This window comes from Vombatus ursinus, unplaced genomic scaffold (genome assembly GCF_900497805.2).
Source record: "Vombatus ursinus unplaced genomic scaffold, bare-nosed wombat genome assembly UNPS02014870.1, whole genome shotgun sequence".
NCBI lineage: Eukaryota > Metazoa > Chordata > Mammalia > Diprotodontia > Vombatidae > Vombatus > Vombatus ursinus.
The window spans coordinates 12204195-12218939 of record NW_020954648.1 but is presented as its reverse complement, the minus strand read 5'-3'; the positions used below and the strand labels follow the sequence as shown (position 1 = coordinate 12218939).

At 38.3% G+C, this 14745-nt stretch overlaps 1 protein-coding gene across 1 annotated transcript; it reads left to right on the top strand.

Moving 5' to 3' along the window:
- Nucleotides 1-8439: 8439 nt before the first annotated feature.
- Nucleotides 8440-14229, top strand: LOC114028071 (probable inactive serine protease 37). The gene is made up of 5 exons (XM_027842262.1): nucleotides 8440-8473; nucleotides 9376-9517; nucleotides 10096-10349; nucleotides 12747-12883; nucleotides 14089-14229. The coding sequence occupies exons 1-5, from the start codon at nucleotides 8440-8442 to the stop codon at nucleotides 14227-14229; spliced, it is 708 nt and encodes a 235-aa protein (XP_027698063.1).
- The last annotated feature ends 516 nt before the right edge of the window (nucleotides 14230-14745 follow it).

Below are 14745 nucleotides of genomic sequence, written 5' to 3'. Positions count from 1 at the left end.
CTTCTTCTTCTTCTTCTTCTTCTCCTTCTTCTTCTTCTTCTTCTTCTGCTCCTTCTTTTAGGCAATCAGGGTTAAGTGACTTGCCCAGGGTCACACAGCTAGTTAAGTATCTGAGGTTGGATTTGAACTCAGGTTCTCCTGATTCCAAGGCCATTTTCTCTATAAAAGTACTGAATGTCTTTTTCCAAGGCAAGGGCCTCTTAAAAACAACAACAACAATGGTAATATTCATATTTCCTCACAAAATAATCCATAGTGAATAGAGTGAACTTTCCTGTTAAAGAGGAGAGAAAGACAAAAATATGTGTTGCACTATGCATACATAGTGAAGAGAGAGTCCTGGTCTCTCCAGATTCTAATAAGCCTATCACATTGGTTTTGTGAGACACCCAGTGGACATTTCACAAACTGTCCATGGGCAAATTACTTTCATTTTTTGTATAATGGGATGGAATCCCAGGAAAAGGGGCATCTGAAGAGAAATAAGTTGTCAGTGAGCTTTATGTATCTACCTTGCTTTCAAATCCCCAGCAGGCTGAGTGAGTCTCCTCTCAGCTTCCTTAGGTCCCTAAAGAAGTAAGCTCCTTTTCTACCTGGGCCCCCTTTCTTGGAAGAAACTTGGAACTGTCTTCCTTGGGAAAATATGATCCATCAAACTCAGCAGGGATTACCTCAGAAATGAAATGTGCTGTCCTGGATCCTTCTCCCTGAATTATTGAGCAACTTAATATTCAGCCCCTCATATTCCTTATGTGTCTGAGTGGTAGTACTTAAGGGACTGCTGGGCTTTCAGCATTAAATATAAATATTTTCCATTAGATTTTTTTAAATAGGTTGTTTTGTCTCCCAAGTATCCCTCCTTTCAAAACCCCATCAATTCAAGTAACAAAATGAATGTTGACATTATTAGATCACTTCACTTTCTTGCTTAAAAGACTGGTAAAATATAGCTTTCAAATATGACTCTTGAGGGAGAAGAGAAGTGATGATCACAAAGTGATTTAAAGTAAGAAAAGATCTTTTCTCACATTACCACAATACATTCTCTTTTCTACATGTCTGAACACAAAAAGGATGAACAAGGTAGAAAGAGTCATAGCAATTTAGGGGGAAAGGAAGAAAGAGGGTAAGGAGGCACCAGGTGTTACAGGGTACTAGATGGAAAAATCTTTCTTTTCCTCAGGAAAGCAGTTTGACCTTAAGAAAAAATTTAAGACTTCTCTAATCACAAAGAAAGAGTGTCAGAAAACAGACCTTAGGAAAGTCTACAGCAAAAACAAGAGATATGTGAAATTCTTAAAATCATTCAAGAGACTTTGTGTGGAAACTTGGTAACTATATCACATTCTATTGTCTTCTCAACTTGAAATGTTTGTATATGTTTATAATACAAAACTAGAGGAGAGTCTCATTATTTTAGACTCCACTAACTTCAAATTTGTTGCTGTTATTGTTTGTCCTTCGTTCTTGAAGAGGACCATGACATCTGGAAAGTGATGCCATATGAAGATTCAAACCTTTGTACTCTATTTATACTGTAAAAAAGAGCTTAACTAGCTTCTCTCCTCCATTCCTTTTATTATATGACTTGGAAGAGAACTATAGTCCTGTAATGTGGTTTTCATTCTAGCATTGTGTTAAGTTTTGCATTGTTTGTTTGTTTTATAGTATCCATCTATGACATAAATGGTGCATGACTATTGATGAGGGGGATGAGGGATTATTATTAATTCTCTAAAGACTATGCTGGGTTATTGGAGTCAAGTGAGATAGGGAAGGTAAAATGAGATTCAGAGTTTGAGACAGTGAAATCTCTGGCTGTTTCTAGAGTTATGGGGAGATGATGGTGTTTGGAAGTCAACTAAAGTGAATTAAAGGGCTGGTGTGAGTTGAGTTGTAAACAGTCTCCTACTTCGAAATAAAGATTCCATCAAGCCCTCTTCTCTAGGGTACCATAAAATATGTATGCATCATAAAATGTTTAATACCCTTATGGTCTAGAGTATCATAAAATCAAAGTTATCATGTGTAGCTAATTAAATTAAAATTTAATTTTAGAAAATTTTCTCCTTAGAAATGAATGAGAAAATTGTCCCTGAGAAGGTCCTCAAGCCCAGGACCCATGATGGAACTCAGATTCATATTCTTATAAGTTCCTTAGGGTATCATAAATTCATAGTTTCATATTTTTAAACAAAATTTTAGACAGTTTCTCTGTTCTCATAAATTTTATGTTTCTCAAGCCCAGAAACCAAAATGCTAATTTATATTAGAGCTCAGATTTAAACTCAAGTCTTCCCCTGATTCTTTCGGTACAGTATTTTTCTATTACATCATGCTGCCTCTTGGGGGGAGGTAAGAAGAAATGGGATTTTGGGAGGTTTTTTTCCATTCTTGGGAGATGGAGAATCCTCTCAGACAGAAGAACTTACTCTGATCACTGTTTTTTTCCCTCTTTCTTTAGGAAGTAGTATTGGCTGCTCTCATCTGCAGTGACAAGATATAGGGGGGAAAGGGTAGGCATTTCCTGGGAGATAATATCAGTCTCTATATTGATATTTTCCATTATATCCTCTGCATCCAGAAAATTGTCTACAAGATGAGTCGCTTCTATTCCCTCTGACTTACACTGTTGTCAGAAAAAAAAAGTCATGGGTTATATATTAAAAGTAATATGACATGAAAGGATATCTGCAGGATCTCATTTTTGTTCTCCCTTCATTTCATAAAGGATTCAAACGTACCTTTAAGGAAGATTCTCACATAAGGCTTAAATATTTAATTCTCCTACACACTGAATGAAGTGTTTAATGGGTTGCTTTCCTGAAGCATTTAGGGGAAAGGAACATATTGATACTGATGTGAGATCACATTTGACTCTCAAAGATTTTGTATTGCATCAAAAATATTATTATTGGAGTGAGAGGCATTAATGTGGTACATACTTACTGAGATGGCAAGATGGCTGTTCTTGGAGTGAAGAAAACCTGGAAAATCCTGAACCAAGCCTGATTGTTTGAATCCTTCAAGTTACTTAACAGCATATCCCAGGCAACCCTCTAAGGCTATGGTGTTGGAGCTGATTGCAAACTGCCTGGATATTAGTAGAGGGAGTTTACTAATAGGAGCTTTCTACATTAAACAGTTCACAAGGAGAAAGAGGAGGAGGAAGAAGAAGTAAGAAATAAGTACTAGTAGGAGGAGGAGGAGTAGTATTGAAGAAATATTATTGGGAGGCACTGGGTATCAGGCTGTGAGAATAGGGAAGAAGGGGGAATTGTGAAATAAGATTCAAAGAAGGAGACAATAAACACAGCCAAATTCTAGAATCTGAATTACAGCCATAAATGTGGAAATAAGTAGAACATAAACAGTGCTGAATAGATGCTCAGATAAGATGCTCTATAAAACTTTTTGATATGAAATTAGAATTAAGGAAGGGGAGCTCTATCTCAAGACCCTCAGCTGTGGGGGCAGCTAGGTGGTGCAGTGGATAGAGCACTGGCCTTGGAGTCAGGAGGACCTGAGTTCAAATCCAGTCTCAGACCAGACACCTAACACTCACTAGCTGTGTGACCCTGGGCAAGTCACTTAACCCCCGTTGCCTCACAAAAAAAAAAAGACCCTCAGTTGTTTAGAAGATTGTCTTCAGTCCCTTATAAGATGAATGACAAATGCCACTTTATATTTATAGATGCATTTCCTTAGATCAATACTGTCAAACAATAACAAATTCTAAAAGTCATTCAGTTCATGTATGTGGACCACCTTGCAGAAAAAAAAAAAGTTTTTTTTTCAAGGCCATCTCCCTGCATCTTGTGCAACCTCAATTGTCAGTAGGATGAGACAGCTGGAGTATTACTGCAGTAACCTTTCCATCTATCTGTCTCATTGTACCCAACATCATCTCCCCTTCTCCATACATTTCCCACACACAGGTTTGATCATGTCTCATCTCATTGTGACTTCTGTTCAAAAAAAAAGAAAAAAAAAGCTTCAGTGGATCTCTTAGCCTCTAGAATAAAATAATAAAGACCTTTGCACATTTGAAGCTGTTTACAATTAGGATCCAAATTGCCTTTTCATACTTCCATTATTCTCTCTATACCAAAACCATTCCCTGGCACATAGTGACATTCCACCTTTTGTCTCTGTGTCTTTGCACAATGTCCAAAGATGCCTGGAAAATTCTTGCTCCTCACCTTCACCCCTTGGAGGAAACCCGTAGTTCTATCTTGTATTTACTTATATGTGTGTGTTGCTTTTTCCAAGTACAATAAAAGTTCCTATAGAGTATAGAAATAGTTATCATTTTTGTCTTTGTCCAGTGCCTAGAACCTGGCACAATAGTGGGTAATAGTAGGTGCTTTAAATAGAATTAATGTTAATGGTTTTCTTTCCTGCAGACTATCAGAGGCAGCCAAAAGACTATAAAAGATGCCTTAGGAGCCCAAGTAACACTAGTATATTATTTCTTTCTTAATTCATCAAACAAATAATTTGATAAAAACATGCCACCCAAAATGCAATAGAGAGAGAAGCCTTGATAGGCATGAATAAGCTACAAAAACATTACCGACCAAGAACTGAGCAAGAGAGGCAGCACAAAGGATGTCAGAAAATATGAAAGTAAAGTGAACGCTGGAGCAAATGAGATAACCAATGTCCAGCCCACGTGGTACATTGCTATCCTACACAACATTAAAGAAACCTTTGTGTCCCTTGAGCTTAAAAGGCACAGTGCCTGATGCAGAACACACACTTAATTCAATTCAATTCCATAAACCTTAAGATCCAACTATGTGCAAGAAGCAGTGCTAAGCACTGAGGATATAAATAAGAAAACAGTCTTGCCCTCAAGGGACTTATAATCTAACAGGGGACAAAAACACACAAAAATAGATGTCTATATGAGGGGCACCAGAAAATATCCAATGCAGAAGTGTGATATTCTGTGGAGTTGAGACCAAACTGAAGGAAAATGGAGAGTTACCATTCATTAATTAATTAATAGCATCTAACAAATGCATCTTTTTGTTGCTAAGAAAGGTCCTCAGAATGTTGATAGAAGACAAACCCCCTTATGGAGGATTGATGGTAAGAGAGTGAATTAAAGTCTTATGGAGGCATATGGCTTAAGTGAGTTCTCAATTTGCATAATTGAGGGGGAATACCCACATGTGGAAATGTCAAAGTCAATAAAGTCTCGAAATCCTATGAAAAAAATCTCATTATAACCTTTTTTATTTCTTTCTCTTTTTATTTTAGAATGAAATTCAATACTTATTTTCATTGAATGAGTCCTGTAGAAAACAAAACAAAACAAAGAACCACCCATTTGGCTGCAGCCTCTGATCCATAATCATTCATATCTCATATTCAGTGAAAACTTGTCGAAATTAACTATGTAATTAATATGCTTTAAAATACATGTATCTAATGAATATGAAAGATCAGGTGGGATCATTAAGGAATTTTTATATGAATTATGTGGAAGAATTAAATGTGTAGCCTTCATTTCTCTGTGAGGATAAAATTTTACCAGCTGACTGTTCTTCTAAAGTTGTAAATAGACTGTCAATTATCCACTTGGTTCTTCTGCTTCACATAATTTCCTGCACTTTTTACATCACCTCGAAATTTTTTATTGTGGTCTCTATCAGTAAAAAAATGTTTGAGAACACACTCCTAATATAGCATATTTATTAATTTAAGGAGGGAATTCAACTAAGAATATCTCCCCATTTTTCACTGAGCTGCATTACTTTGAGACTTCTCTGACTTCTCCATCCTGCACTGGGTACCTTGCGTTGTCTTCCCCCATTAGACTATAAACTCCTTGAGGTCAGAAACTATCTTCCTATTTTCATATTTATATTGCCATTGCTTAGCACTGTGCCTTGCACATAATAGGGCCTTAATAAATGTTTACTGCCTGGCTGACTGAAATAGAAAGAATTGACCTGTCATCTCCTAAAAGAAACTACAAAATGAAAACTCCCAGGAACATCATAGCCAACAACCTTCCATGTCAAAGAAAAAATACCACAAGCAGCGAGAAAGAAAGAAGTACTAAGTAAGGATCACATGTGATTTAGCAGCCACCGTTATAAAGAAGCAGAGAACTTGGAATGCGACATGCCTTAAGGCAAAGGACAAGGGCATACAACCTAGAATGGCTTACCCAGCAAAACTTAATATAATATTACAAGGTGAAAACAGATCTTTAATAAAATAGAGGACTTCCAAGCATTCCTAATGAAAAGATCGTAGCTACAGAGAAATTTTGAAGCTGAAACACAGGAGTGGAGAAACATACAAAGGTAAACATAAATGAACAGTGATAAAGGACTAAACAATGATAAACCATTTACATTCAAATATGGGGAGATGATACATGTATCCCCTCTGAACCCTATCATTATTAGGGTTCATAAGAGGGTGTCCAATTAGACAAAGTCTGAGACTGGTTCTGTTATGTCTTGATGATCTTAAGAAAAGAATAGAAAGAGAATGGGAGCAAGAATACTTTGGGGTGGGGAGGAAGGTTAGGGGAAATTATCTCATAATTTGGATTCACAAGTAGACATTTATGCGAATAAGAAGTGGGGAGGGGAGTGACTGACATGAGCCTCACTCATCTGAACCAGTCAAAAAAAGGAACACACACACACACACACACCACCTCCAACAACAACAGCAACAACAATGGCTGAACAAGAGGTTAAATGTTACGTCCAGAGTCACACAGCTAGAAAGTATCTGAGGTAGGATTTGAACTCAGATCTTTTTTACTCCAGGTTTAGCACTCTATTCACTATTATCACTTAGCTGGCTTCATGCATTTGTTAAGTAGGGAGAAATTCTTTTTTGGGGGGGGTGGGGTATATGGATTGAACTATATGATGCTTTCCAACTTTGAGATTCTGTGATTCAACTCAATTTGACTCAATTGAATGGCAATATTTAAAGGATCTATGATGAACAATACAAAGTGCTAGTGCTAGTGATGTAAGGATGAAAATGACACAATTTTGGCCCTCAAATGGCTTAAAATATGATGGAAAAAGCAAATAAATAGAGGCAATTTGGACAACAAACCAAGAAAAAATATGGACTAAACAATGATAAACCTTTTACATTCAAATATGGGGAGATGATATATGTGGGGAGGCTGGAAAGGCATGAAGCCAAGAAGCTAGGCAACAATCCGTTGATTTTTCTCTAGAGAGCTGGATGTCGAGTTAAGACTTCTGTGTGAAATCCAGCCTTTTAAAGGAGTGCCTCAAGGCTTTTGAAATAGCCCCACCCTTGCCTTAAATGGGTCCCCCTTCCCAAGAGAGCTAGTTATTACTGAAAGCTGTATCTTCACCTTCTTTAAAATACTCTGAGTCAAACGTGTGAGACAATGCTGTATCTTCTACACAGAGAGGAAGCTCTGATGGGGGCCTGCAGATGCTGTCTTTTCCAAGTCCTCGGGTCATAGATATGGGGAGTCTCAGTCTAGAGATCAACAGTGAGGAGTACCTCTCAAGATACTGAAAGAATTTATAACTATGATCCTAAGAATCACTGTTGGAAATCTTTGACAAATCATAAAGAATGAGAGGTACCTAGGGCAACACAAAAATAGACTATTGACAACAGAAATCTCACGGAGGTAAGACCTTTCTAGAGGGTGAGAGAAATTATAGAAGCATAGCATTTTGGTGTTACAAGAGACTTTGAAATAAAATTATCCAGCCTCTATATTTGTCATATGAGAAAACTGTGGCCCCAGAAAGGCTAAATCTCTAGCCCATAGTGACACAGCTACTTCTTAGAAGGGCTGAGATGAGACAAGAACCAAGATACCTGAAGGATTTGTAGAATTTCCAGGTGTAGAATTCGTTCATTCATATTATATTGTCTCTGGTATTACCCCCCTCTGAATTGATACCCATCATGACAGATCCTCTGGTTTGTAAAAATATCCATGAAACCACTTCTAATTAAGCAAATAAATAATTGGTTTGACTTTATCCATTTCACTTCCCACACGTAGCTTTGCTGCTCTGTTTGAGGTACATTCAGAATGTCTGGTCTGTTGCTCAGGACAACAGCAGTGACATTGATAATGGGTGTGGTGATGAGACAAGGAAGGGAAAGGTGAGTGTCATAAAGAGAAAAGTATAAATAAACTTTATTACTACTTAAAAAGGGAAAAGGTGGGGATAACCTGCCTCTGTCATGCTCTATTTTGAGGAAGAAAGAAATACCTCCGAGCCTTAGAATTCCCAGCTCAGGCTCAGAGTCTGATCCCATTGAATACTCCTTTCTAAGACCACCCACATCTATTCGATACCACTGGGGAACAAGAGTGGAAGGAAAAACTGGGCTCCATGTTTTCCTGTACTCCCCAACTTCATCATTAGAATAGATAAATATCCTGGCATAATCATGAAGTATATTTTTCTTTTTGTTCTCTTTGCTGGTGAGTGTCCATGGATTTCTAACCTTTCGTTGTTGTTTAAGTGGTTTCAGTAGTGTCTGACTCTTTATGGCCTCACTTGGGGGTTTTATTAGCAAAGATACGACAGTGGTTTGCCATTTCCTTCTCTGGCTCATTTTACAGATGAGGAAACTGAGGCAAACAGGGTTAAATGACTTGCCCAGGGTCACACAGCTAGTAATTATCTGAGGCCAGATTTGAACTCATAAAGATCATTCTTCCTGATTCCAAGACCACTAGCTTCCCTTATGTAACAGGAAAAGTCTGAATTGTTCTTGCTTAGGAGAGATTAGAGGTGGGAGATATAAGGAGAGTATGGAGAACAATTATGGGGAGCAGATGTATGCCTCCTACTCTTTGACTCTACCCCACCTTAGAGAAGTGTCAGGCACATCTTCATGTTCCCAAGCCAAGGGTGAGCAAATACTATAAGAGTTTAGGATCATCGATTTAGAGTTGGAAGGGATTAGAGGTCTTTGAGTACAATTTTCTTTCCCTATCCTACTCAGGTTATTAGAAAGCATGAACCCCATTACTCTTTGGGGGATCCTATTTTAATAACAGTAGAATAAAACTCAGAACATTTGTCCCATCTACAAACCTAAAAACTGAAAAGACTGTATTGAATTCTCTCCCTTCCCCTATCCTAGGTCCTTTCATTTCTGGTAATGTCTGGGGATGAAGTTTGGTGTGGTAATGGGAATCATCTCATTCTACTATTTCCATTCATCTCCCTTGCTGCTTCTGTTTGATAGATAGTAAAGTACGGAAGCGATGAGGTAGCGAGACCAAGACTAGTATCAACTGAGGCAACTGAGTGAGTACAAGAACACTCTATTTTTCTGATCCTATAACCTCGCTTCCTTCTCCATCTTTCCCACAAGGTGAATTTTTCTTTGGTTATACAGATGAGCAGAATGATGATCCTGCACCCTACCTCGCATATATCAAAAACCAGTTTAGCCCCTGTGTAGGTGTTCTGATCCATCAACAGTGGGTCCTGGCAGCTGCTCACTGCTACTTACCGTAAGTGACAAAGGCTTCCGTGCCCAAAATATAACTCCCTCTCAACCTGTATTTTCTGGAATTCTGTAGCAGGAAAACATTTTTTTAAACTTATCACATTCCACTTCCCCAAGGAAGGATAGTACCAGGATCAAAAAGAAGGGTTAGCTGTGTCTTATTAAACTACTCCAGATCAGTAGATATTATAGAAGGAAAGAGAAGATGGTGGGGAAGGCTCTGAGTTGATGAGCAAAAAAAAAAAAGAAGTTTAATAAACATAAAGAAGGTTAAGATGGGAGGTAATAAGAATTGAGGAGGTCATGGAACTTGTAAGGTCAAGGTATGGGAATATATAGTCTCTGTGCTAAGAGATAGTGTTGAAGAAGAAATAAGGAAGATTTTTGATTTTTTAAGTAAAAGGACCTTCTGGAACTTTAGAAGAATTGTGAGTTTAGCAAAGGAAGACAGTCTAAGTAGGGCCAAGTCAGAGAAGAATTGGCTAAAGTATGTTTTAAGAAAGCCTTAAACAAACATGTGGTTATGAGTGGATTCATAAATTCATTCTCTCCTCACTTTCACTTTCTCCGTCGCTATTGCAGAAGTCTCAAAGTGAAGTTGGGAAATTTCAAGAAAAGAGTTAGAGATGGAACAGAGCAGACTATTAATTCTGTCCAAATCATTCGTTACTGGAATTTGAGCACAGATGCTTCCGAGCACAACCTCATGCTAATCAAGCTATCCAAACCTGCAGTTCTCAATGAAAAGGTCCAGCCCATGGCCCTGCCCACTAAAAACTTCCCTGCAGGCACAAGGTGTGTTATCTCTGGCTTAGATTGGAGCATAAAAAATAGTGGTGAGTACTCATATGATTGCAAATAGGTCTTCATAAAGCAGACTAGGGAAATGAATGGATGGTTGGATGGATGAAAAACAAATTGTTATGAGCTTACTAAACTCTGGGCTTAAGAAAAGAAAAGTGATAGTGATACTGACATCATTGAGCTCACATTGTAATGGGGAGAAAACAGATATAAGAATTTTCAGCTTTGAGGAAAATGGAAAGGCCCCAGTGAGAAGGGGATTCTTAATGTGTAGAAGTAAAGCAGATGGTAATGCATTTTTTTCAGTTTCGTTGCCATCCTTAAAAACCATATCTGTTGATCTATTTGAAGAATTTGCTGGTGAGAACTTTTTTTTTCTGGGTCTTCAGTAACTCCAGCTGCTCAGGAGGCAGGGGTTCAAGAAGGAGGTTGCTAGGTAGCATCCTCACAATTGCCTGTTGATGCTCTAGCTGATGGCTTTCTGGAGCCAGGCTAGAAGCCAGGCCAGTGGTCTGGAGAGCACTGCTATTGCTTGGGCTGTGGGGTTCAGAGACTTGAGCTCCATCAGGGTCTGAAGGAAGGTGGAGACAGTGATTTGACTCTCATGGCACACACATTACCTTGCTTCTCCTCAGGATGGCTCTCTGCTGTTACTTAGCTTCACTGAATTTAGACCATTTTTTTTAATCAGTGCATCCTGGACTCGCTACAACTCTCTGTCTTTCCCCTTATGGTCTTGTTTTTAATTCTTTCTCATTAGAATATTACTTTAGGTTCTCTTCACTTTTGCTCATTCATCCCATGTTATAATCCCTGTTTAAATCTAAAACTTCTCTCTCAAAATCCATAAAGAATTCCTTCAAAGCCCCATTGTTTTCTAACAATGCCAGCCCTTGACCCATTACCCCTGAGTGCTAGTGCTAGTCCTTCATTCCTGTTTTGGCTTCATTTGCCTGTGGTGTCTTTCTGGAAGCACATGTTGATATTTAGGGACATCACTAAGAATGGGGAGGGGAAAGGGAAGGGAAGAAGATGGAGGAGAGTCCTTGAGATAGTGAAGGGACAGTCCTCACAGAGGAAAGGAAGGGGAAAACCAAATTAAAAATACATGGAAGCTTAAAACAAAGGACAGGTTGGTTGGTATTAGGGTTTCTGTATTAGGGTTTCTCCACATTAACAGAATCTGAGGGTTGAAATAGAAACAGGAAAAAAATTACAGAAGCTGAGAAGATCGCCAAATTTCCAACTTGCCTGAATATCCCACAGACACCTCAAGTCAATGTGTCCAAAACTCAATCTCATCAACTTTTTTTCTGAACCAGTTCCTCCTCTTTCTAATCCCTGTATTCTGTTCATGGCAATATTTATTCTCCTACTCACTCATGCTCCAAAATCTGAGGTTAGCTTTGATTCCTCCTTGCTCATATCTCCCTGTCAATCAGTGTTGTCTTTTTGATTCTTTTTTCAATAATCTCCCAAACCTTGCCTCCTCACCATCTTCAGGGACATAGTCCCAGTTCTGTCCCTCAACTAGTTTGCTTCTTAGCTGGACTTGGGGCATTATTTCTGAATTGGTTTTTGACTAGCTTCTACTCTCTCTCTCTCTCTCTCTCTCTCTCTCTCTGTCTGTCTCTCTATCATCCTATCTATCTCTCTTTCTCTCAATCTCTCTCTTTCGCCCCGTTTCTCCCCTCTGGTTCTTAATCTCTCTCTCTCCATTTGTTTGTCTCTCTTTTTGCCCCCACAAATCCTGCCTACACCACTGCAAGATGAATATGTGATCTCATCTTTACAGTTAAAAAAATTGTCATTAGATTTCAAATAGTCAATCAATTAATAAACATGTATTATGTGCCAGGCACTGTGCTAAGCACCAAGGATACAAAAAGAGGCAAAAGACAGTTCCTGCCCTCAAAGAGCTCATAATCTAATAGAGGAGACAACATACAAATAAGCTAGGATAGGATAAATAGGAAGGGACAGGAAATATAACTTTTGAGGGGTGGTAGGTGATGACTACCAAGCAAAATAAACAAACTCAAAGGCATATAGTGGAAATTAGGGTCTGCTATGATCATTTACATACAAGATCTTCTCTATTCTATTTGAGTACAATGTCTTGTACATATTAAGAAATCAATCTACAAATGCATTAACTATCTGTCATGTTACAGGTCTATGCTAGGCATTGGTAATATAAATACAATGAATGAAACAACCCCCTGCTACAAATAGCTTACATTCTAATGGTGGAGAACGAGTATATATAAGAATATATAAAATAAATATAAAGAGAATAAATACAAGTAAATGCAAATGATGAAAAGGGGGCTAGTTTGAGAGGAGGGGGAACACTAAAAAATGGTTGAAAAGAATCATGTTAAGTTAGTTACTAGCAGTAGGACATTTTCTCTGCCTTTTTGTCTCAGGCAAACACCCTGACCTTCGGCAAACCTTCACAGCCCCTCTGCTACCAGACAAAGAGTGCCAGCAAACAAAACAAGGAAAAGTCAGCAAAAACAGGATATGTGTGAAATTCTTAAAGTCATTCGAGAGAATTTTTATGGTAACTTTTCTACTGTCTTCTCAATTTATGAGGATCTCCTACCCCTATAAAGATCTAATCCAGGCTCTTCCCACTGTGCCACATTTCCTCTGTCAAAGAGTAGTGTAGTATTTTGGAAAGAATACTGGTACTGGAGTCTGAGGGGCCTAGGTTCAAAGCTAGCCTATGACATTTACTACTTGTAAAGTCTTAGACAGGACTCCCATCCTTCCAAGGCCTTGTCCCCTTCATCTATACAATGAAGAGGCTCAACTAAATGGTCTCTGAGGTCCCATCCAGTTTCACGTCTCTGACCCTCTGAGTACACAATAAATAATAGCATTCTTGTCTTTCGACTCTGTGTCTCTGGGACTTTGTGTGAGGTTAGGCAGAAATCTCAGACAGTGAAGACCATTAAGATGAAGCTACCTTCTCCCTATTTTGTGATGAAACAAGCCATGGTTTTCTACTGATAACCATCACCCAAGAAAATAAAAGTGCCCCAGCCACATCTCTCCCTCCTTTACTTTTGCAACACTGATTTTGGTTGCCCAAAATATATATATCCTGTTTTATAACACTGTCCTAGAGAAACTACATGTCCCATTATCCATTAAATCTGTACTATTGTTTCATCTAACACTGAATTTTCATGAAGGTAATTAGTGACATTAAGGTAGCATATGACTATATAAGAATGTTGTAGTCCTCCCCATCTTCAGGTTGAGGACTGATGTTCACTGGTGGGTGATAGGGCAAGTCTCAGAGTAAATTATACCTATAGGATTACACGATTTTCCTCAAGATATTCCCAGGTGGGAAGGTCACTAGGATTGACTAAAAAGCTGGTCTCAGTGTGAGCCTAATACCATCAGCCTCTATAAGAACAGTAAGTCCTGATCCTTGGCCCCTATTTCTTAGGGTTTCATGAAGTCATACACGTTTCTGATCTTTGAAAGACCTCAGAGATTTCTTTGCAGCTTGGGCAATCTAACCCCCTTTACCTGACACTTGGTTTAACTGGTCCTGAGAGAACAAACACTTTAGTAGTGGCAGGGTTGGAAGTCTAACTCATCTCATTCTCATTATAATACTCTATCTACTATACTACATTGCTTCCATGATGGGTTGGTGGAAGGTGTGGAAGTTCCATGCCCAACCTTGGTGACTGAGGTCTAAGTCAAAAGAGAAGCTCTAATTCCTTTTTCTTTTTTCTTTCTTCTCAGGAAGCTGCACTGGCTGCTGTCATCTGCAAAGACAAGATTCAAGGGATAGAGGTTGGGAATTTCCTAGGAGGTAACATTGGTGTCTACACTAACATCTTCCACTATATCCCTTGGATCCAGAAAATTATATCTACAAGATGAATTGCTTCTGTTTCCCCTTGAATTATGCTGTTGCAAGGGAAAAGTTAATGTGATATTTCATTTTATTAAAAGGAATATGACAGTCAAGTGTCTGGAAAAAAAATTCTTCTACTGTACTTCTAAATACATCCACCTTAATGTATTGTCTAATTTTGGAATACCTTTTTTTTTCAAAAAAATAAAGAATGTAGAGGGGTCCTAGAGAACTATGGGGAAGATATATAAAAGAGGTAAGGAAAAGGTCCAGAGAAGAAAAATTAGAAGACTATCTCTATTCATTAGCTTGAAGAAGAGATGGCTAATGGATGACTTCCATACCATGTTCAAGTAAAATCAAAGGACTGTATGAAGAGGAGAAGTATATTTCCCTTTTTGTTCCTGAAGGACTGAAAGTAGGAGGAAGATGATTTAAGTTAAAGTAGAAGAGAGGTGGTTGGAAATAAGGTAGAGTTTCTTGACCAATATTAAATCTTCATTCTCTTTTTTTTTTAGGTTAGATGCAAATGAGTTACCCTT